The 25,465-nt window shown below is 39.6% G+C and overlaps 1 protein-coding gene and 1 pseudogene across 1 annotated transcript in view; one reads left to right on the top strand and one right to left on the bottom strand.

Moving 5' to 3' along the window:
* Positions 1 to 1,175: 1,175 nt before the first annotated feature.
* FAM169A (family with sequence similarity 169 member A) overlaps positions 1,176 to 25,465 on the bottom strand; it is a 90,023-nt gene continuing 65,733 nt past the window's right edge. Inside the window, exons 7-13 of the mRNA XM_023207984.1 lie at positions 21,872 to 22,000; positions 21,207 to 21,319; positions 18,293 to 18,332; positions 17,598 to 17,748; positions 12,843 to 12,999; positions 2,748 to 2,951; positions 1,176 to 1,814 (exon numbers count right to left, since the gene is read on the bottom strand). Of these exons, the coding sequence (XP_023063752.1) occupies positions 1,266 to 1,814; positions 2,748 to 2,951; positions 12,843 to 12,999; positions 17,598 to 17,748; positions 18,293 to 18,332; positions 21,207 to 21,319; positions 21,872 to 22,000 (1,343 nt within the window). The 3' untranslated portion in view covers positions 1,176 to 1,265. The remainder of the gene's footprint in view (positions 1,815 to 2,747; positions 2,952 to 12,842; positions 13,000 to 17,597; positions 17,749 to 18,292; positions 18,333 to 21,206; positions 21,320 to 21,871; positions 22,001 to 25,465) is intronic.
* Positions 15,842 to 16,887, top strand: LOC111539942 (annotated as a pseudogene).

Below are 25,465 nucleotides of genomic sequence, written 5' to 3'. Positions count from 1 at the left end.
TGCTATGGCAACACAACATACACTTAACAGGCCAGCTTGCAACCAGTACTCACAGTACAAATCAAAGGATGACTGAAGCCTCTTCCAATCTGATTGAAGCCCTTGTAACCATAGCTCCCCAAGGCAGTTTTACCCCTGCCATGTAGGTCTAACATTGTGGAGTGCACCTCCAAACCTACCCAAAAATGGACATCAAGGGCATAAGCCGGCAGGCAGGAAAATCTGTTGATTGGAGAATCACTCCATGAGTTAGAGAAGTGATGAAAGCTGTGGGGGAATAGAAATAAGACTGTAGTAGAATTAGGGAGGTGGCAAGATTTAAGGAGATGCCTTAGGAAGGAGCCTCATACTTCTGAAATATAGATGTTAACTGGGTTGGGATAAAAGTAAAATCTCCAGCTTAATTTATCTGTCTGATCAGGACCAGAAGTCCAAATTAAACTATGTCTCTAAATTATAGTTGTGATTTTTACCTGATTAAAGGTGAAAGTGAAGTCTAAACTTCTAGGCATCTGCACATATGCAGACAAAAATTATAGCAAATACTTCAAATGAAATTTTAAATAATTAGTCCCCACATGCCACAGTTAAATCCCTGACAGTACTGTTAACATCAGATGATAGAATGAATCAGAAACAGATTTTATGTGTACCTTTCCACAGTGAAGTCAAAGGAAAAAAACGCATCTATATCTAGGATTAAGAGGCCAAAACCAAAATATCTTCATGAACATTTGACCGTAAGTTTGTTTCTGTTTTTGTGCTCTCGTTTACTTGAAGTTATATTTATTCTAATTTATTGACACTTTTGTTTAGGCATGCCTACGTTTTAAAAAATTGGTGATTAGTTTTGAAATTTAAAACCTCTAGAATCCTCACCAAGTTTTACTATTAAAACCCTTAGTATAAAAGATTTCTGTGATCCTTGTAAGTAATGGAAATTCTACTACTTTCAGTTTTTTAATTATATTTTTGAAATAATGGTCAGATGTACCACCTGATAAAGAAAATATAATATGATCTGGTTTCCCAAAATTGAAACATGGTTAATAAAAATAAAAAATTGCATTTACCAAAAATAGCCTGAATAATTAAAAAGAATGGTGAATTCTACGTTCTAAAGGGAAGCGAAAAACTGCATAGATAAGTTCAAATTGAAATTTTGGAAATTTTTGTCCTGTGCCCCATGCTGTTTATTAATTACCATATTTTAAAAACAATTATGTTACAAAGAAGAGGGTTTATCATCCACTTTTCTTCTTCCTTCAGGTCAGCTTAGCTTTCTTCTTAGCAGGTCCTTTATGCCCTTTGGCCTTTCTTCTTAAATTCCGCCTGTCTACCACAGGCACTTCCACTTCTATTTCCTCTGAGCTGCTATCAACAGCTTTTTCTGCCGATTGTGTAAACTGATCCAGTTGCTCAGAAGATGCTTCAGACTGCTCCTCTGACTGGTTCTTCTGTCCTGCATTCTGTGAAAATGGCACATCTTCAAGTTCAACCTCTATCAAAGAACTCTGAGGAAGAGCAGTAGATGTTTCCTGGGGCTCAGCTACCCCCTCCTCACCCTGGTCTTCCAATGAGGAAGTAGTATTGGGAGATAAGTTCTCAGAGACTGGTTCTTCAGAAAATTCGGCTATCACAGAGTTTGGAAAACCACCATCAGATCGTTCTTCATGTGACATAGTAGCAACATTATCTGAACTCCCAAGGTGTGCTTTCTTTCTTGGAAGTAGGGACAGTTTCTCTTCCACGTGCCCCTTTACATCAGATGTGCCTTCATCCATCAACATTTCTGAGTCAGGTATACGTGGGGTCTGAAAATTAAAAACCTAGTCAACAAATAAACTTGTAATACAGTTCTAAAAATAAATTCTTCTCAGGCTCTAATATGCAATGACACTGAACTACAATTTAAACAATTTGGTATTCACTACTCAAAATCGTGTATTTTTTTGAATTTCTGTTCTGCTAAATGTGTATATATTCTGAATACAACTCAATTTCCTCAAAATTGTGTCACATGGTAATTTTAATACACTTAAGTTCTTTGAGGATATAATGAAATAATTATTTTGTAATTAAGACACATTAAACTTCATATCAAGATTCTTCAAAATCATGAATCAACTCAGTTTTTTTCGTTTCCTGGTGTCACTGGAGCCAGAACCAAAAATACCTTGGGACTTCACTGTGCCACCACACTTAAGTTTGACTACGATTTCATTAGGTAAGTTAGGGCAATGGACATTTTATTCTTTTATTTAGGTGAGACACTAATAAATAATCCCATACAACAGTTTTTTAGCCATAAACTGTAATATTCAAAAGTAACAAAATTAAATTTCTTTTAAAATACTCCGGGATTTTTTCCCCCACTAACCTAATCTGTCTGCCTAATTAAAACAAATATAAATTACTGTTTTAGTCATAGACTAACCAATATAGGTACTCAAATATTTGGTAAATAATGCTTTATCCATTTTTCTAAGCATTTCCTAAGTACAAAGTATTAAAAGTAATAAAACTCATTTTGTTACCACATATCAGATATGAATGTTTATAATTATTTGAATTTATAGAATATTACTGATTACATTTTCTTATAATATCAAATCTAGTATAAAAGTTAATCTTCCTAAAGCACTGTACATGTTAAGGTGGAAGCAAATACATGTACCATGCACCCTCCCCCCTAATGTCACCAACATTGGTATAGTTTATTAAAAAATAGCTCATCACCCCCTTACCTTATCTGGTGCATCTGCCTCAGAGAGTTTTGAAGATTCTACCACCAGTGGAACAAGATTTGTAGACTCTTCACTGGAATTAAAAGGCTGCAATTTTAATTCTTCATCTAAAACTTCACTAGTGGAGTCTTCCTCTTCTGTTATAAGTGAGGTCTTAAGAGAATCATCCATTATCTCACCATTCATAGGCTCTAATTCAGATTCCTACACCATGAAGAGAGGGGAAAAAAGGACATGATTACAAACTAACTTATTTGTCATGCATGACGGTCCCTTCTCAGTGCCTACCTATCCTATACCAAGACTCAAGTTTATATTATAGAACATGGGTTAAAGAACAGTCTTACTGGGGGAAGAGGGAAACTCATAAGACAGTATCAGCAAAATAAAATAATCCTGAGTACCCCATAATCCCACTGCTCTTAAGGAAAGATAGGGCAGGACCAGGATGCTCTGTGGATACACTGTATGGGTTGGAGATTCAATGAAAAGACCCTACCCACTTCTAGTTCTTCCTTCTTATAGGGCAATCATGGGAAGAACCTTTTCAGGAAAAAGGCACCAGAGTATAGACTTGATGCCAGTTCTTTACATAACACCAGCTGTTCAGCATCTGGAATCTTTGGGGCCTATGGGAAATTACAGTTTATTGTGCCAGAGGTAGGAAGCACTAACAGTCTAATGGGAAGTTCAGTTTAGGTGCTGCTTCTTGCTGGGAGGAGAGAGCCCCAGTCTCAGTCAACGCCAGGGTAATTTCTGAACAGTCCTGCTCCTTTGCTTATCATTAAAGTATGGAGATGCTATTTGATAACATGAACTCTCCAATTTCTAAAATTCTTCCAATGTTTATCGATTAGCTTATATTTAATGTCAAGTATTTCTAATCCTGACATTCTAATAATTAAGGGGAATTTTATTACCATTATTAAAATTATAAAACTGATGCACTCAAGTGTTCACAAATAGATTTGACTGCATTGTGTAGGACCCCTAAAAGCACATCAAGGAAATTTTTCCAAAAGAGAAATCAGAGATTTTAATTTTTCTATAGTAAGAAAGCAAATTGTTCTAAAATAAAAATCGTCTGTAAAATAATATCTATTTAATTATACCAGATGATACACAGAATAGAGTGCACACAGAAGGTAATATAAAGCTCATAAAAATGACCAGAGTGGGAGAGAGATATAAGTCTAGAGTTACTGGTCATTCCCATAGATAAAACAGTTGAAGTCATGAGATTGGATATATTTTCAAAAAAAGAAAACATGAACCAAAATCAAGGACTTTTTCCAGAGTGTCCACAATAAGGGGGAAAAAGCAAGTATGAGAAGAGTCAAAAAATAAAAATAATACTTCAGAGATAGAAAAACCAAGAAACCAGCCTGGCCAATATGGTAAAACCCCATCTCTACTAAAAATATAAAAATTAGCTGGGTGTGGCAGCACTCGCCTGTAGTCCCAGCTATTCGGGAGGCTGAGGCAGAAGAATAGCTTGAACCCAGGATGCAGAGGTAGCAGTGAGCCAGAGAGATCGTGCCACTGCACTCCAGCCAGGGGAGACAGAGCAAGACTCCGTCTCAAAAAAAAAAAAAAAAGAAACCAAAGAAACCAAAGTGCAGTAGTGTTATCAAGTCAGGAGACCAGAGAACCTCAGGAAGAGAGGATAATCAACCCAGGTTTAAAAAAAAAAAATTAAAATGGAAGTTGTCACTGGCACTGCTATATATCTTATTGGATGAAACAGGTTCCATGAAGTATGTACAATATAATCTTAACTTTTTAAAAGTGAAAAAAAGGACAGGTATGGTGGCTCAGCTGCCAGCATGGCCAGAATAAAAAGCAGGCAGAAGAACATGAAGAGATTAAACTAGCTTAGCCTCCCAGCCTACATCTTTCTCCTGTGCTGGATGCTTCCTGCCCTCAAACATAGGACTCCAGGTTCTTCAGCTTCGGGACTCAGACTGGCTTCCTTGCTCCTCAGCTTGCAGACAGCCTATTGTGGGACCTTGTGATTGTGCGAGTTAACATTCCTTAAAAACTCCCCTTTATATATACACCTATCCTATTAGTTCTGTCCCTCTAGAGAACCCGAACAGACTTTGGTACCAGGAGTGGTTCTAGAGGAACAGAATATTAAGGATGGAGTTCTTCTGTCGGTGGGTTTCTGGAGATGGCTTCTTAATATGATCAGACCCCAAAATGCTAAGGACTCTACTTCTAATAGTACGGAGAACACTGATAGTCCTTGGCATGAACTGTTTAGAGTTATGCAAAATAAATGCATTTGACACTCCTGATTCACCACTTCTGAGAGGGAAGAAGTTTGGTGACTCTACACATAATACCTTGGACCATATGTGGAGAACCAAGGAACACAATGAAGTTGGTTGGCTGCTCCTAAGTTCACTGGACAAAGTGATGAAAAACAATGATGAACTCAGGGATTCTAACTCCAGGCTTCAAAAGCAGATACTTCAAAAGCCCTGAATTAGAGTCTTGTCTCCTGTAGACAAAGCTGAAATTGTGGAAAATCAGACACAACCTCTTATCTTGTGAGTGGCTGACCTGCAACGAAAGGCACAAGCACAGCCTCACCAGGTGTTTACTGTTAAAGTGAGAGCCCTTATTGGAAAAGAATGGGAACCTGCAACTTGGAATGGGGACATGTAGGAGGACCCTGATGACGCTGGGGACACAGAGCTTATAAACTCTGACGAGCCTTTTTGCCAGAAGATGAGCGTTTTTGCCAGAAGAAACAGCTTCACCATCCCAAGTAGTGGTAACATTACCTCAGGAGGGAAGAATCAGCCCTGTTTGCTTCTAGACCTATAACTGGACTAAAGTCCCAGCGGCCCCCTAGAGGTGAAGTTCAGAGTGTGACCCACAAGGAGGTGTGCTACACTTGAAAAAAACTGAGTTTTCTAATTTATATAGGCAGGAATCTGGAGAACAGGTGTGGGAATGGATGTTAAGGGTGTGGGATGATGGTGGAAGGAACACAGAGTTGCATCAGGCTAAATTTATTGATTTGGGCCCACTAAGCAGGGACTCTGCATTTAATGTTGCTGCTCAGGGAGTTTAAAAAGGTTTTAATAGATTGATTGCTTGGTTAGCTGAAATATGGATTAAAAGATGGCTCACTCTGAGCGAGCTGGAAATGCCTGATCTCCCTTGGTTTAATGTAGAGGAAGGGATCCAAAGGCTTAGGGAGATTGGGATGGTGGAGTGGATTAGTCACTTTAGACCTACTCATCCCAGCTGGGAGGGTCCAGAAGATACACCCTTGACGAATGCTTTGTGAAAGAGATTTGTGAGGGCAGCACGTGAATCTTTGAAGAGCTCTATGATTGCTCTTCTCTATATGCCAGCGCTAACAGTGGGAACCACAGTCACTCAACTACAAAATGTAAATACAATGGGAATAATTGGATCCAGAGGTGGCAGGGGCCAAGTGGGAGCACTCAACCATTAAATGCAAGGTGGGTGAGCTACCATAATGAACCACAGAGGCAAAGCAGCAGTCAGAATAATCTGACTTGTGTAGAGCTTTTGCACTGGCTAATTAATCAGTGTTCCCAGAAGTAGAATTGATAGGAAGCCTACTGAATTCCTACTTAATTCATATAAATGGAAAACTTCCAGGTCAAGTGGACAAAAGACTAATTTGAATTACAGAAAAAAAAAAAAAGAATCACAGCCCCTCAATTTCCAGACTTGAGCCACTTTATAGACCCAGAACCCCTTGAATGAAGCCCCTTGAGGAAGGACTCCACTACAATACCGACAATTTATACTGTGAATCTTTCTCCCATCCTTCCCCAAGGAGACCTCTGGCCTCTGACCAGGTAACTGTGCACTGGGGAAAGGGAAATGATCAGACATTTCGAGGACCACTGGACACTGGCTCTGAGCTGACGTTGATTCCGGGGGACCCAAAACGTCATTGTGGTTAAAGTAGGGGCTTATGAAGATCAGGTAATCTAATGGAGTTTTAGCTCAGCTCTGACTTACAGAGGGTCCAGTGGGTCCCCGGACTCATCCTGTGGTCATTTCCCCAGTGCCAGAATGCATAATTGGTATAGACATACTTAGCAGCTCACAGAGCCCCCACAGTGGCTCCCTGACTGGTGGGGTGAGGGCTATCATGGTGGGAAAGGCCAAATGGAAACCATTAGAGTTGCCTCTACCTAGAAAAATAGTCAAACAAACACAGTATCGCATCCCTGGAGGCACTGCAGAGATTAGTGCCAACATCAAGGACAGTGCAGGGGTGGTGATTCCCACCACATCCCCATTCAACTCTCTCATTTGGTCTGTGCAGAAGACAGATGGATCTTGGAGAATGACAGTGGATTATCATAAGCTTAACCAAGTGGTGACTCCAGTTGTAGCTGCTGCACCAGATGTGGTTTCATTGCTTGAGCAAATTAACACATCTCCTGGTACCTGGTATGCAGCCTCTGATTTGCCAAATGCCTTTTTCTCTATTCCTGTCCATAAGGCCCACCAGAAGCAATTTGTGTTCCACTGGCAAGGCCAGCAATATACTTTTACTGTCCCACCTCAGGGGTATATTGACTCTCCAGATTTGTGACATAACCTTGTTCAAAGAGACCTTGATCGCTTTTTGCTTCCACAAGTTATCACACTGGTCCATAACATTGATGACATTATGCTGATGGGATCCAGTGAGCAAGAAGTAGCAAGCACACTGACTTACTGGTGGGACATTTGCATGCCAAAGGATGGGAAATAAAACCGACTACAATTCAGGGACCTTCTACCTCAGTAAAATTTCTAAGGGTCCAATGGTGTGGGGCCTGTGGAGATATTCCTTCTAAGGTAAAGAGTAAGATGCCGCATTTGGCCCCTACTACAGCCAAGAAAGAGGCACAACACATAGTTGGCCTATTTGGATTCTGGAGGCAACAAATTCCTCATTTGGTTGTGTTATTCCAACCCATTTATCAAGTGACCCGAAAGGCTGCCAGTTTTGAGTAGGCTCCAGCACAGGATAAGGCTCTGCGACAGGTCCAGGCTGCTGTGCAAGCTGCTCTGCCACTTGGGCTGTATGATCCAGCAGATCCAATGGTGCTTGAGGTGTCGGTGGCAGATAGGGATGCTGTTAGGAGCCTTTGGCAGGCCTCCATAGGTGAATCACAGAAGGGGCCTCTAGGATTTTGAAGCAAGGTCCTGCCATGTTCTGCAGATAACTACTCTCCTTTTGAGAAGTACTGTTTGGAGCCTTTGGCAGGCCCCCATAGGCGAATCACAGTGGAAGCCTCTAAGAATTTGGAGCAAAGCCCTGCCATCTTCTGCAGATAACTGCTCTCCTTTTGAGAGACAGTTCTTGGCCTGTTACGGGGCTTTGGTAGAAACTGAATGTTTGACTATGGGTCATCAAGTCACCATGCGACCTGAACTGCCTATCATGAACTGGGTGCTTTCTGACCCATCTAATCATAAAGTGGGTCATGCACTGCAGCATTCCATCATCAAATTGAAGTGGTATATATGTGATTGGGCTTCAGCAGGTCCTGAAGACACAAGTAAGTTACATGAGGAAGTGGCTCAAACGCCCATGGTCTCTACTCCTGCCACTCTGCCTCCTTTTCCCCAGCCTGCACCGATGGCCTCATGGGGAGTTCCTTATAATCAGTTGACAGAGTAAGAGAAGACTAGGGCCTGTTTCACAGATGGTTCCACATGATATGCAGGCACCACCCAAAAGTGGACAGCTGCAGCACTACAGTTGTCTGTACAGTCCCTTTCTAGGACATCCCTGAAGGACACTGGTGAAGGAAAATTTTCCCAGTGGGCAGAACTTCGAGCAGTGCACCTGGTTGTGCAGTTTGCGAGGAAGGAGAAATGGCCAGATGTGTGACAATATACTGATTCATAGGCTGTAGCCAATGGTTTGGATGATGGTCAGGGATTTTAAAGAAGCATGATTGGAAAATTGGTGACAAAGAAATGTAGGGAAGAGGTATGTGGATGGACCTCTCTGAGTGGTAAAAAACTGAAGATATGTTGTATCCCATGTGAGTGCTCACTAAATGGTGACCTCAGCAGAGGAGGATTTTAATAATCAAGTGGATAGGATGACTTCTTCTGTGGACACTACTCAGCCTCTTTCCCCAGCCGCCCCTGTCATCGCCCAATCGGTCCATGAACAAAGTGGCCGTGACGGCAGGGATGGAGGTTACACATGGGCTCAGCAACATGGACTTCTACTCACCAAGGCTGACCTGGCTACGGCCACTGCTGAGTGCCCAATTTGCCAGCAGCACAGACCAACACTAAGCCCTTACTATGACACCAGTCCTCAGGGTGATCAGACAGCTAATTGGTGGCAGGTTGATTATAATGGACCTCTTCCATCATGGAAAGAGCAGAGGTTTGTCCTCACTGGAACAGACACCTACTGTGGATATGAGTTTGCCTATCCTGTATGCAATGCTTCTGCCAAGACTACCATCCATGGACTCACAGAATGCCTTATCCGTCATGGTACTCCACACAGCATTGCCTCTGAAGAAGGTACTCACTTTATGGCTAAAGAAGTGTGGCAGCGGGCTCATGCTCAGGGAATTCACTGTTCTTACCATGTTCCCCATCATCCTGAAGCAGTTGGATTGACAGAACAGTGGAATGTCCTTTTGAAATCACAATTACAATGCCAACTAGGTGATAATACTATGCAGGGCTGAGGCAAAGGTCTCTAGCAGGCTGTGTATGCTCTGAATCAGCCTTTCAGTATATGGTACTGTTTCTCTTATAGACAGGATTCACAGGTCCAGGAATCCAGGGGTAAAAGTGGAAATGGCATCACTCACCTTCACCCCTAGTGATCCACTAGCAAAATTTTTGCTTCCTGTCCCCATAACATTACGTTCTGCTGGCTTAGAGGTATTAGTTCCAGAGAGAGGAATGCTGCCACCAGGAGACACAACAATGATTCCATTAAACTGGAAGTTAAGATAGCCACCTGGACACTTTGGGCTCCTCCTACCTTTAAGTCAACAGTGTTGGCTGGGGTGACTGATCCAGGCTATCAAGATGAAATCAGTCTACTACTCCACAATGGAGTTAAGGAAGAGTATGCATGGAATATAGGAGATCCCTTGGGGTGTCTCTTAGTATTACGATGCCCTGTGATTAAGGTCAATGGGAAACTACAACAGCCCAATCCAGGCAAGACTACAAATGGCCCAGACTCTTCAGGAATGAAGGTTTGGGTTACTCCACCAGGAAAAAAAAAAACACAACCTGCTAAAGTGCTTGCTGAAGGCAAAGGGAATACAGAATGGGTAGCAGAAGAAGGTAGTCATCAACACCAGCTTCAACCACGTGACCAGCTACAGAAATGATGACTGTAATTGTCATGAGTATTTCTTATTTTGTTTGCGCATGTACACACTTGTAATAAGAAAATAAATACCTTCATTTTATTTCCCTTTTCTTTCATCATGTGACATAAGATTTACTGACTTCATATGAGCAATTAAGTGTTAACTTTACATAATATTATTTGGGTTGGGGGTTTCCAGTTGTACGAATGACAGTTGTATTGTGTTAGGCATAATTATTACATTATTGTCTTTATTTAAAGACTATGTATGATCTCAGGAAGTGTGGATGGGTTCAAGCTGACAAGGGGTAGACTTGTAATGGTTAATACTGAGTGTCAACTTCATTGGATTGAAGGATGCAAAGTACTGATCCTGGGTGTGGCTGTAAGGGCAGTGTTACCAAAAGAAATTAACATTTGAGTCAGTGGACTGGAGAGGCAAACCCACCCTCAATCCAGTTGGGCACCATCTCATCAGCTGCCAGCATGGCCAGAATAAAAAGCAGGCAGAAGAACACAGAGAGATTAGACTGGCTTAGGCTCCCAGACTACATCTTTCTCCGGAGCTGGATGCTTCCTGCCCTCAAACATTAGACTCCAAGTTCTTTAGCTTTGGGACTCGGACTGGCTTCCTTGCTTCCTTGTTCCTCACCTTGCAGATAGACCTACTGTGGGACTCTGTGATCATGTGAGTTGATACTCCTTAATAAACTCCCCTTTATATACATCTATCCTATTAGTTCTGTCACTCTAGAGAACCCTAATATACTAATTATCAAGGAAATGCAAATCAAAACCACAATTTGATACCACCTTACTCCTGTAAGTATGGCCACAATAAAAAAAATAGATGCTGAAGTGGATATAGTGAAAACTTTTACACTACTGGTTGGAACGTAAACTAGTAAAACCACTATGGAAAACAGTGTGGAGATTCCTTAAGGAACTAAAAGTAGAACTACCATTTGATCCAACAAGCCCACTACTGGCTATCTACCCAGAAAAAAATAAGTCATTACATGAAAAAGACACTTGCACGTGCATGTTTATAGCAGCACAATTTGCAACTGCAAAAACTATGGAACCAGGCTAAATGCCCACCAACCAATGAGTGGATAAAGAAAATGTGTATATATAGGCCGGGCACGGTGGCCTGTAATCCCAGCACTTTGGGAGGCCGACGTGGGCGAATCAGGAGGTCAGGAGATTGAGACCATCCTGGCCAACATGGTGAAACCCCATCTCTACTACAAATACAAACATTAACTGGGTGTGGTGGCATGTGCCTGTAATCCCAGCTATCCGGGAGGCTGAGACAGGAGAATCACTTGAACCAGGGGGTTGGAGGTTACAGTGAGCTGAGAGCGTGCCACTGCACTCCAGCCCAGCAACAGAGCAAGAGTCCATCTCAAAAAAAAATTTAAAAAAGTGGTATATATAGACCATGGAATACTACTCAGTCATAAAAAATGAATGAAATAATGGCATTAACAGCAACCTGCATGGAGTTGGAGACCATTATTCTAAGTGAAGTAACTCAGGAATGGAAAACCACACATCGTATGTTCTCACTCATAAGTGGGAGCTAAGCTATGAGGATGCAAAGGCATAAGAGTGATATAATGGACACTGGGGACTTGCGGGAAAGGGTAGGAGGGGGGTGAGGATAAAAGACTACACACTGGGTATAGTATACACTGCTTGGGTGATGGGCGCACCAAAATCTCAGAAATCACGACTAATTAATTTATCGATGTAACCAAACACCCATCTGCTCCCCAAAATGACGAAAATAGGCCGGGCGCGATGGCTCACGCCTGGCTAAGACCATCTTGGCTAACACGGTGAAACCCCATCTCTACTAAAAACACAAAAAATTAGCGGGACGTGGTGGCGGGCACCTGCAGTCACAGCTGCAGTGAGCCAAGATTGTGCCACTGCACTCCAGCCTGGGCAACAGAGCGAGATTCTGTCTCAAAAAAAAAAAAAAAGAAAAGAAAAAGAAATATTACAAAAATAAACATAAAAATATCATTTCATGAGGCCAGGTACGGTGGCTCATGCCTGTAATCTCAGCACTTTGGGAGGCTGAGATGAGTGGATCAGGAGTTCAAGACCAGCTTGGCAAACATAGTGAAACCCTGTCTCGGCAGATCATCAAGACCATCCTGGCTAACATAGTGAAACCGCATCTCTATTAAAAACACAAAAAATTAGCCGGGCGTGGTGGTGGGCGCCTGTAGTCCCACCTACTCGGGAGGCTGAGGCAGGAGAATGGCGTGAACCTGGGAGGTGGAGCTTGCAGTGAGCCAAGATGGCACCACTGCACTCCAGCCCGGGTGACAAAGCGAGACCCTGTCTCAAAACACACACACACACACACACACACACACACACACACACACACAGATTAGCCGGGCGTGTTGGTGCACCTGTCATCCTAGCTACTTGGGAGGCAGAGGCAGGAGAATTGCTTAAACCCAGGAGGTGGAGGCTGCAGTGAGCTGACACAGCATGTCATTTCATCATGAAATAGAGGAAGCAGGAACTAAATCACAGTAACTTAAGAAAACAAAACTAGTGGGGCACAGTTGCTTACGCCTGTAATCCCATGCTTTTTAACACTAAACACAATTTCTAAGACTCTAAAATATATCAGTATACTTTTCTAACAATACATGATTACGAAAGGTAAAATTTAGTTTACTTATTTTCATTTTACTGAGTAAGTGATCTCATACCTTTTCACCATCTTGCTTCTCTTGCTGTGGCGGGGTTTCCAGTGCTGGCCGTGCATCTTTATCACTGCTTTCATCCTCAAATTCAATCCCTCTCTGTTCGGGTTCTTCTTCCAGGAATTCTTCTGAGCTCTCTGATGGGCGTGCAGTGGACTCCAATCTAAAAAACAAAAGAAAACCATTCTCACTTGTTTTATTAAGGATAAATATAAAATCTCAGAGTCTTTTCTTAAAGTAACATTTTAGAGAATCAACTATGTTGTCAACAACTTCAGATTTTACAAGTCTAAAACCAATCTCTTCATCCTCTTATAATATTACCATCTTCCCAATTATGTAAACTAGACCCTTCTTCTTTTATTCTATCCATATCTTATCATATTTTTTTTTTTTTCTTTGAGACAAAGTCTTGCTCTGTTGCCCAGGCTGGAGTGCAGTGGCGCAATCTCGGCTCACTGCAACCTCCATCTCCCAGGTTCAAGCAATTCTCCTGCCTCAGCCTCTCCAATAGCTGAGACTACAGGCGCGTGCCACCACACTCAGCTAATTTTTTGTATTTTTAGTAGAGACAGGGTGTCACCATGTTAGCCAGGATAGTCTCCATCTCCTGACCTCGTGATCCACCCATCTTGGCCTCCCAAAGTGCTGGGATTATAGGCGTAAGTCACCGCACCCAGCCTGTATCTTACCTTTTTTTTTTTAACCTCGTTTATACTGAAGGACCATGGATCTTACTTTATTAGAATCAGCATATATCCCGGTTTACCTGGAGCAGTCCCAGTTTACAGACTTTTGTCCATAATTATGGACACTGGCATAATTATTAATAATGCTCCTTTCATTCTCAAAAATGTCACCTTGGACAACACACTATATGGTTTAGTTCTAACTCCAAAATTGCCCTTCAAATATATTCCTGACTTTCTATGCCCATTTTTCACAGGTCTGCTTCAGGTCCTAGTTCTCTCTGGAGCACTGTACTTCTTCCCAATTCATCTTCAGACTTGCAGTACATCTTCATCAAGGCTTTCAGAGCTGTCTTTCTAAAGCACATTATCTATACCTGTGATAGCCCAGCTCAGAAACTTCTGGTGGTTCTCTATAAGCTCAGTGAATAAAGCGTACCTTCTTTGAAAGCCTAACATATTTGTTTGTTTCTGTTTTTGAGGCAGGGTCTCCCTCTGTCATCTAGGCTGGACTGCAATAGTGTGATCTCGGCTCACTGCAACCTCCACCTCCTGGGTTCAAACGATTCTCCTGCCTCAGCCTACTGAGTAGCTGGGATTACAGAAGTGTGCCACCATGCCAGGCTAACTTTTGTGTTTTTAATAGTGACAGGGTTTTGCCATGTTGGCCAGGCTGGTTTCGAACTCTTGACCTCAGGTGATCCACTCGCCTCGGCCTCCCAAATTGCTGGGATTACAAGCATGAGCCACCATGCCCAGCCTAGACCCTTATATTTACCTTATTCATCAATTATCCTTAGTAACATTCCTCCTAGCTTTGTGCCTTTGCTCATGTCAGTGCTTTAGTTGAAATCTGTACTGATATAATAGCCACGAGACACACTTCACTATTTTACATTTAAATTAAAATTAAATGAAACAATTCAGTTCTTTAGTTGCACTAGCCATACTTCAATGGGCACACTGGCTAATGGCTATTATACCAGGCAGTGTAAATACAAAACATTTCTATCACTGCAGAAAGTTCTACTGCTCAGCCTTGGTGTAGAAAAGGGATCAGCAAACCTTTCCTTTAGGCATCGTGGAACATATGGTCTCTGTTCCAACCATTCAACTCTGCCATTCCAATGCAAACATAACTAAAAATATATAAGCTTAATAATATATAAAAATATATGTATGCTTAATAAACAATAATTTAAAATATATAAGCTTAATGAGCATGGATGTCTTACAATAAAATTTTATTTACAAAAACAGGTGGCAGGTCAGATTTGGCCTACAGGCCATAGTCGGTGGACCTTTACACTAGAAAGTCTTCTGTCTCAGCTCCACTTGTTGGGTTTCTATTTACCTTTGATGCCCAGGCCCAAATGCCAAATCTCTCCATTCCCTCAATTAGAATCTAACACTCTTTCCTCAGTATCCACAGCATTCTGCACTTTCCATTATTGTACTATTGCAATCCACCTTACGGTGCTCTTAAACTGTGTACGTATCTCTCTTTATCCCTAGGCAGTCAATCCTTTGAGGGCTAAGTAAGATGTTTTGTTGTTCATATGTTTGAGCAAACAGTCAAGCGTAAACTCCTACTGTTCTGCTTATGAAAAGCAAACAACATTCCACAATAATTCTGGGAGGCTAAATTTAAAATACATTGTTACCCTTCTAAAAAGGGTACTACATCAAAATATGGCTCAGTGAGAAAACCAGTTTTCTAAACTCATTTTTTAATTACTAGATTTAAATATTTCCTTATATCTATCTTTAACATTATAAATTTTTCACCAAAACAAACATTTACAAACCTAATTACCTAAGTTTAAAATTATTTGTGTAATAGGATAAGCACAGCTACAGAATTCTCTACTTGACTACAATAATTTGACAGTTAAAATGGCGAAGTTTTGAATTAACTAAATGGTGGACTCAGGAACAGCTGGCAGAACTGTTAGGGCAGAAATCTAATTTTATTATAAAAGTTAGAGTCTTGCTTTAAGATTCAAAGACAGAGGATAAAGTTGAGACTCAAGTGTTCTGTTGATTCAGATGGCAACTAAATTCCTGAAGGAACTGACTGTACTGTTTATGGTTATCACTAATTTACAAATTATATCCAATAGCCCAGTAAAATGAATCAATAAAGTAAAACTGAGGGTATTTTAAAACTGACTAGAGCCTGTTCACGTCAACTGCCCAGTCTGCGAATCCTCTGCTCTGAGACCGTCCGGACTGCCTCGACCCCAGCTTTCTCTCCTTTGAAAACACTAAGAATAATGTCACTGCATCAGTTTTTACTAGAGCCAATCAACTGTCATGCCTGAAATAGGGATCGTACTCAGATTGCCCTCAGTCTCAATAATCACAAAGTACACATCTGTAAGAAGGGACACCAGTGGGTGAAAGCTCATGAACTCAAGGAGCACAGTGGACACATCACAGATACTGACTGGGTTCCCAAGAGCAACCGTGTGGTCACTTGTGGGGCAGACCACAATGCCTATGTCTGGAGTCAGCAAGATGGTGTCTGGAAGCCAACCCTGATGATCCTAAGAATTAATCACACAGCTACTTTTGTGAAGTGGTCCCCTTCAGAGAACAAATCTGCTGTGCGAAGTGAAGCACAACTCATTTCTGTTTGTTACTTTGAGTCTGAAAATGACTGGTGGGTGAGCAAGCACATTAAAAAGCTGATTTGCTCCACAGTCCTCAGCTTGGATTGGCATCCCAACAAAGTTTTGCTGGCAGCAGGATCATGTGACTTCAAACAGTGTGTTTTCTTCCCACATTAAAGAAGTGGATGAAAAGCCAGCCAGCATGACCTGGGACAGTAAGATGCCTTTTGGGCAGGTGATGTCAGAGTTTGGTGGCAGTGGCACTGGTGGCTGGGTCCACGGGGTCAGCTTCTCTGCCTGTGGGAGCCACCTGGCCTGGGCCAGCCACGACAGCACCGTGTCTGTTGCTGATGCCTCAAAAAGTGTGCAGGTCTCAATCTGAAGACGGAGTTCCAGCTGCTCCTGAGTGTGTCATTCGTCTCAGAGAACAGTGTCGTGGCTGCTGGCCATGACTGCTGACCAATGCTCTTTAACTATGATGACTGTGGCTGCCTGACCTTTGTCTCCAAGTTAGAGATTCCAAAACAGAGCATCCAACGCAACATGTCTGCCATGGAATGTTTCTGCAATACGGACAAGAGGGCCATGACTGAGGGCTGCAACATGGCTTTGGAGATGCTGCACCAGAATAGCATCGCTCAAGTCTCTATTTATGAGGTGGACAAGAAAGACTGTCACAAATATTGCACTACTGGCATCGATGGAGCCATGACAACATGAGATTTCAAGGCCCTCTGGATAATGTGAAGCTGAGTGAGCCTCCACCATCCAGCATGACAGACAAACTGTGGCTGACCGCAGCTGCGCCGTGGCACGATGGCGAGGAAGCCAGCCCCAAGGAAACACAAAAACACACAGCACGCCAATACCATGTGGTTTTGTTTGAATATAAAATTGGTGAAACAGTTGGTATTTTAAAAACAATGGTTTTTTGTTTTTGTTTTTTTGCAATTTCATTCCATTCTTGACCAACGCTTCTCTTTAAGTAGTTTATTATGGAAAACTGTCACACTAACTTAAAAGACAGCATGAGGGAGATATGTAAACTGTCCACTAGGAAAATTAAATAAAAGAACTGAATGGGGGGGGGGGGGGGGAACTGACTAAATCTCAGCATTAGTTAAAACCATACCATCAAATTGAGCATTGGTGATAATGACTAATTAGGGATAATATAACCGCTAGATATTCTCCTAGATTTTCACACATGAAGTGAGTTTATGCCAGTCTCTTATTAGCAACTTCTCCCAATAGCATTGCCAAGGTAACACTTAGCACTGATAAACAACTAATAATCTTGTACAAGAATTTAAATATGGATAATTCAAATATAAACTCCTAAACCAAAGTCATCTGTTACACAAACAATGTAATAAATAGCCTCTACCTTAAATGCTAAATACTAATACGAAAGTACAAATAAACAAAAAATGAGAGTAAAATAAACAATTATTTACTTGTTTAATGAAGCTGTAGGTGAAGTCTGGGAGGTCTTTTCATCTTCGCCTTGAGAACTGCTAAATTCAGAATCCTGAAACCGCTTTCCAATCTTTGGCCGCTTTAGATTACTACTTCGAGTACGAGTGGAAACTGATGTTTTATCATGACCTGAGGAGAAAAACAGCAAAACTGCACTTAGTTGATTATATATTAAAAGGACTATCTATTAAAATACACAGAAATGCAAGAACTACACTGGTTTACACATATTCTCCACATTACACAGATTCACCCTCCTCTCACATTAGGGTAAGAAAATTATTTAGATTATTATATAATCTAAATTATATAATAATTTTGTCAAGTTCTATGAACTGTGTAATTAATTTCTCACATTTCCATGTTACCTTGGGCTTTGAAAAGTGTTTTTGTATTTCACTTGCATTCTCTCCCAATAATCTTGAAAAACAAACAATGTAGACATTACCATCCCTATTTTATAGCTAAGGAAATAAGGAAGAGAGAGGTACAATAGCTTACTCAGTGTTCACATAGCAAAATCAGTGGCATGGTGGCGTGAGAACCTAGATCTAGATTTTAGAGCTGGTTAAGTATTCACTTACTCAGGGTGACACACAACATGCATGCATATACACACACACTGCCCTAATTTGAAGTGTCTCAAATACTTACTATCAGTTGAATTTCTTACCTTCAGAAGTGCTTGCAAAGGCATCTTTTAGAGAATCAATCTAAAAAAGAGATAGATTCAAAACCAAAGTTTTAGACTATTTTTTCTCCCTATGGATCTATTTATAGTTTCAAAGAAAAACTTGTAAAATGTTTTTCAAATAGCACTTTTTGTTAAGAACATTTACTTTAAAAATGAAAAGATTATAGTTCAGCCTCAGTTTAAAAGACTGAGAACATATGCAAGTCATTTAATATGTCACAGTGTGTCCACTAGTGTCTCCTAGTTCTGTCCTCAGCCACCCTCTCTGCTCAGTCCACATGCTCTCCCTTCGCCATGCTCCTTTAGTATCTGCTTATTGATGAATTCAAATATGCGACTTAAGCCTCCAAACTTTCTTCCTGATTTCCAAAGCTCTATTTCCAATGAAATATCTCCCAGTGGATGTCCCATCCAATTTCACATTCAATCATTTCCAAAATGAACTTTATCTTTCCCCAACATTATTCCCTATCTTGCTTAATGACAATTCAGTCATTCATTCTAGCCAGAAAACAGTGAGTCAGTAATGACCTCTTCCTAACCCACATTTAATCAATCACAAAGCCTTTCAATTTTAACTAAATAATCTCTCAAAACTGCCCTGTCCTTTGTATTACCATTGCTTTAGTTTATGCCTTTACTCTCTTGAACTTCAACTATTCCAACAGCCTCCTCACTCATATCCCTTGCTCTAATCACATCCAGTCTACACCCCTCCACCCTGATGACAAAGTGACACTTTCAAATCACAAACTATACCATTTTTTTGCTGAAAAAAAATAAGAAAAAACTTTTAATGGCCAACCACTGCTTAGAATACAAATTCTCAACCTATTCAATACCAAATACCTCTTTCATATCAAACATGCCATTTCCTTTACATCTCTGCAACTTTTTCACATGCTATCCTCTGGAATGTCCTAACAAAATTCCCACCCACCCTTTAAAAGTCATCCTCTCCTATGTACCTCCAATTACTTGCTATAATAAGGCAATTATTATGCTATAGTATATTATATATTTCCAACAATGGACCATCCAGTTCTCCCATGTCTAAGAACCATATCTTTGTATGTTCAATGCTTGCCATAGTAACTACTTCATTCATCCATTACATGCTTACTAAAACTCCACAATATAGTGGGCATACAGCCTTCAATTTATAGAACAAAAGCAAGGGAGCAATTGTGATAAATCATATGACAAAAATCTTGCTTCAAGAAACTTGTAGTTCAACAAGAAAAGGTTAAAATGTAGATTAAGATGAATAAATAAAAGGTGCAAAAAGTGTAAGAGAAATATATGTAATGTTTTATGTATAAAAATAGGAAAAAGCACATAACAATACCATCATCGCCTAAAGAATAAATCATGCAGTTGAAATAAACTAAACTATTTGTGGTTACTAACAAAAAGAGATATAACATAAATAGTTTAAAACGATAAACATTTTCCTTCAACTATTTAAAACATTAAAGTAATACGAAGAATATGAATTTCTAAAATCTTAAATAGGCTAGATTATAAAATCTAATTGATGCTGTCAACTGTATGATATAGTACCACTGTAATATATTCTCACGCAAATGACACATCTAAAATTATTTGGCTTAGTATTAAAGTAAATCATTGCTCTCATTACATTTATAGGAAGAGTAGATTTTCTACTTTCCTTGATTTTATAACTGGCCAGTACTAAATGAATCTGTGTATATCTGAGGAATTTGGACTGCAATAGAACAGGAGCTTATTCTCAAGTTTGAATGTCCAAAAGTAGGAAAAAAATTCCCAAAAATCTAACTCCTTATATATATATTCTTTAAAATGTTAACAAATTTTCCACTCATAGTCAACTCTCATGTTAATTAAGACAGAAAATAAGCACAAATAATTCCCTAAAGTAGTTGTTTCTAAAATATGCCTATGCATTTACATAGACATATTCAACACTCACCAAAAATAAACTTAGATACACAGGTACAAAAATATGACTGCAATAAATGACATCCCCCAAAACCCTAGACTGCTAGAGTCCCATCAACGGGCCTGTATTTTAAGCAGTATCAAGTACCACAAAACATCACTTCTAGAAAAGGACCTGGTAAGTCCTGTGGAGTTTGCTAATGGGACCTGTCCTTCTACTTTCAGGACACCTAATATTTGCAAAGTGCATTACATTCTACAAAGACCTAGCATACACAGCCTCAAACTTTACATAACAACTTCATGGTCTTTCATCTACTAATTCCACTTCTGGAAATTTGCATGTTAAGAGAAGTAATTACATGTGCAAAAGGATTCATATATAAATGTGTTTGCTCCTGGGTCATTTAAAAATGTTAAAAATTTAAGGATCTTATGTTAAGGAAACAAATAATGATAGTTACATAAAACAGGTAATAGAATAGTGTGCTGTTATTTAACAATCAGTTTTAATGATTTAATGCCTCAGAAAATGCTTCCAATATTACATTAATGGAGAATAGCAGTTAAGTAATCCAAGAGAATAAAAACAAAAATACAATATGTACAGATATATGCTTTATAATATGTGATATTAAATATATATGCAAAAATTTTAACAGTGGCTATATCTGAATAGTGGGATTATAGATTTTTATTTTCTTCTATATTATTTTATGTTTGTCCTAAATTACCTTTAATTAGCTCATAATACTTTTAACATCATTAAAATTATTTTTCAAAGAAAATTAAAATTATTTTTCAAAGTCTTTAGTAATATTAACAGAAGATGCCAGGAAAACTAACACAGTAGAAATTACATAGCTTTGTTGAATGAACTATGACATTTAAAACTCAAATATAAACTGAATCTATTTTTTAAAAACACAAAAATTATTTACAACAATAAACATACAGACAGTGTACCTACAGTTAGCTGCATCTCACTAGACTGATTGTCTTCAGTTCTTGCTTCATATTCTGGAACATATGCAGGACCATATTCTCCAGACATAGGTCTTTTAGGTTCATTTTGAGAAACTGCTGTGTATAGAGGAATTTAAAAAACTGTAACCCAATCGGTATTTGGTTTTAAGTGTAACATTGTACTGATTTTCCTAACAGCTCTGAAGAGCAGCCTGGACAGAAAGGGTCACAAAAATCTAGGTGTGAGATGTTCTCTTCACCAATACCTTATAATGCAACATTGCCATTATATACAATGTTAAATAGTTGTTTTAAGTACTTAGTAGCTTTGGGGAGAAGTGCATGAGATTAGGGGGTACTCTGGACCCCCTGGTGACTATTCTATGCCATTTCAGTAATCTATGTTTATTTCTTACCCACCAATTCCTACTGGGCTGTTCTAGGTCTTCTTGTTACTAGGGACTCAAAAGTTAATACATCACAAATATTCAAACTTTAGACAAGAGAGTCTGTTACCAGAACAATCACATTATTATAATACACCACTACTCTGGACTCTAAGACACAATCATTACTAGCCACTGCTTTTTAAACTGGACTTACATGCCAGCAAGGACAAGTTACCAAAAATAAATACATAAACTGAACTCAAACTGAAAACACTCTTACCTGGAATTTTAAGTGCTTCTCTTTGTAATGCTCTGGTGACTGGTATTCGCTGGTACCAGTGTCCAACACCTTCAACTTCCCAAAGGAGTTCATGGTCTCCTGGGTACTTCTCAAAGTATTGCTTGCAAGCTGAAAAACACATTTAGAATTTTCTAGAAATTTTCTAGAAATCCCAAATATCCACTGTTTTGAAAAACAGAAGATGAAAAGTAAGCTTCCCAACTCACTTCATGGAGCTAGCATAACCTTGATACCAAAACACCACCAACACAACTCAAGTATACAGTAGTTTCATTTATAAATAAAAATTCTAAATAAAAATCCCAAATAAAAGTTTTAACATGGGCCGGGTGCGGTGGCTCAAGCCTGTAATCCCAGCACTTTGGGAGGCTGAGACGGGTGGATCAAGAGGTCAGGAGATCGAGACCATCCTGGCTAACACGGTGAAACCCCCATCTCTACTAAAAAAATACAAAAAAACTAGCCGGGCGAGGTGGCGGGCGCCTGTAGTCCCAGTTACTTGGGAGGCTGAGGCAGGAGAATGGCATAAACCCGGGAGGCGGAGCTTGCAGTGAGCTGAGATCCGGCCACTGCACTCCGGCCTAGGCGACAGACTGAGACTCAGTCTCAACAAAAATCCTTTAAAAATGTGCTTCCCTTTTTTTTTGGAGATGGAGTCCTGCTGTGTTGCCCAGGCTGGAGTGCAGTGGCGCAATCTGGGCTCACTGCAACCTCCGCCTCCTGGGTTCAAGCAATTCTCCTGCCTCAGCCTCCCGAGTAGCTGGGATTACAGGTGCCCACCGCCATGCCTGACTAATTTTTGTAAAAATTGTGCTTTGCTTTTAAAGAAAAAAAATGATTAAATGTTACTGAGGGACACAGAAGAACTGAATAAAAAGACTGTCAGACTCAATAGTATAAAAATACCAGTTCTCAACAAATTGATCTATAAATTCCATGCAATTCCAAACAAATCCCAACACAACTTATTTTTTAATGAAACTTGACAAAACTTGATCCCAAATTCAAAAATGAAAGAACAAAGGATAAGAAAAGATTCAGTGTGTACAACTAGCATACATCAATTTAAAAACTACAAAAAAAAAAAAAAAGAAAGAAATAATATTCAGGTCAATTCTGAAGAAGAAAAATAAGGACAGAGACTTGTCCAAGTAGATACCAAGTATTTGAAACAAGTACCAAGTATTTGAAACCAAGTATTTAAAACCATAGTAATTGAAACAACCTAGTATTGACATAAGGATATATAAAGGGACTGGGGATGGGAGGGAGAAGGAGAAGAAAGATACCAAAAAACAAACAAAAAACCCACAAATAAGTAACAAAGAAACTCCACTAGGAAAGAACCATACATACACTACAACTTGCCAAATGACAGAAAAGGCATTATATTTCAGCAAAGAATGGATAAACTATTAAAATAATTGTGCTGAAATAAAAATCCATGTAAAAAAGCAATAAAGTCAGATCCTGACCTCACATCAACATAAATTCTAAACAAATTCTAAGACCTAATGTGAAAAACAAAATGTTTAAAAGAAAACATAGGAGAATACCTCTAGGACATTAGGGTCCAGATGGATTCCTTACAAAAGACACGAAAATCAAAGTCCATGATGAAAAATTACGATCTATTAAGCTTTAAAACCTAATGTATCAGGACTGTACAACAGGACTTTCTGTGATGACAGACATGTCCTACTATCAGCACTGTCCAATACAGTAGCCACTAGCCACATGTGGCTACTGAGGAACTGAACTTAAACTTATATTTAAATTAGTGACGACTGTATTGAACTGCACCATTCTACATGAAAATGATACCAGGAAGACACAGATTAGGAGATATTTAGAGTAAAACAAAGGATTAGCACTCAGAAAAGATAAAGAATTTCTGAAATTGAATTCAAAAGACAATTATCCCAAAGAAAAACTGACAGAGACTATGAACAGGAATTTCACACCTAATGAAATGTGAGTGGTCAATAAACAAAGATAAAGATGATAAACCTCACTAGCTGCCAAGGAAAGGTAAGATATGATTTTTACACCTGCGGGATGACAAGCACCAAGAATAAGGGAAATGGAAACACACACTCTGCTGGTGGGATAATAATTTTGCAACAGTAAAGTAGAAGAGACCTTTATGATCCAATTCTACTTCTAGGTAAAAACCCTAATTCCTTATACAGATGCTCCCTGACTTACACTGGGGTTACATTCTGATAAACCCATCATAAATTGAAAATACCACTAAGTCAAAAATGCATTCACTACACCTAACCTACCAAACATCATAGCTTAGCCTCACTTACGTTAAATGTGTCCTGAACACTTACAGTTCAGAACACAGCCTACAGCCTACAGCCTGGCAAAATCATCTAACACAAAGCCTATTTCATGATAAATTACTGAATATTTCATATACTTTATTGAATACAGTACTCTGTAGAGTATTGGTTGGTTGCCCTTGTGATAACCTGGCTGACTGGGAGTTGTGATTGGCAGCCACTGCCCAGCTTCCTAAGACAGTATCATACCACATATCATTAGCACAGGAAAAGATCAAAATTCAAATGACTGTTTCTACTGAATGAGTATTACCTTTGTACCATCATAAAATCAAAAGCCAAACCATCAGAAGTCGAGGGCCATCTGTACATATGCAAAAAATACTTATAATATTCATTACAGGACTAATTTTAAACTAGGATGACCAGACGTAACCTAGGTGTCAAACAGTAGGGAAATGTATGAATAAACTGTAATATGTATGTAATAAAAATACTATATAGTATTTAAAACAAATGAATTATGGCTACTTAAATCAATATTGATAACTCTTTTAAAAATGCTCAGCAAAAATCTGGGCCAGTAAATGAACAAAATGATGCCACAACTAAGAAGTTTAAAAAAACACTAAACAAGACTTGGGCGTGGTGGCTCACGCCTGTAATTCCAGCATTTTGGGAGGCCAAGGTTGGCAGACCACGAGGTTAGGAGTTCAAGACCAGCCTGACCAACATGGTGAAATGCCATTTCTACTAAAAATACAGAAAATTAGCTGGGTGTGGTGGCTACTCAGGAGGCTGAGGCAGGAGAATCACTTGAACCTAGGAGGAGGAGGTACAGCCACAGTGGAAAACAGTTTGGCAGTTCCTCAAAAAGTGAAACATAGAATTACTGTATGACTCACCAATTTCACCCTCAGGTATACATCAAAAGAAACGAAAGCAGAGACTCAAACAGGTGTCTGTACACCAACATTCATTGAAGCATTATTCACAAAAGCCAAAAGGTAGAAACAACCTAAGTGTCCAATAGATGAATGGCCAGACAAAATACGGTATATTCAAACAAAGGAATACTATCCAGCCATTAAAAGTAATGGAATTTTGATACTGTATATGCTACAACATGATGGACCTCAAAAACATTATGTTTAGTGAAGTAAGCCCGACACAGAAAAACAAATATTGTATATAATTTCATTTAGATGAGGTAGCTAGCATGGGCAAATTCATAGGGACAGAAAGCAGAAAAGAGGTTACCTACCAGAAGATGGGGACAGGG

This window comes from Piliocolobus tephrosceles, chromosome 4 (assembly GCF_002776525.5).
Source record: "Piliocolobus tephrosceles isolate RC106 chromosome 4, ASM277652v3, whole genome shotgun sequence".
Classification (NCBI taxonomy): Eukaryota; Metazoa; Chordata; class Mammalia; order Primates; family Cercopithecidae; genus Piliocolobus; species Piliocolobus tephrosceles.
This window is presented reverse-complemented; position numbering and strand designations above follow the sequence as displayed.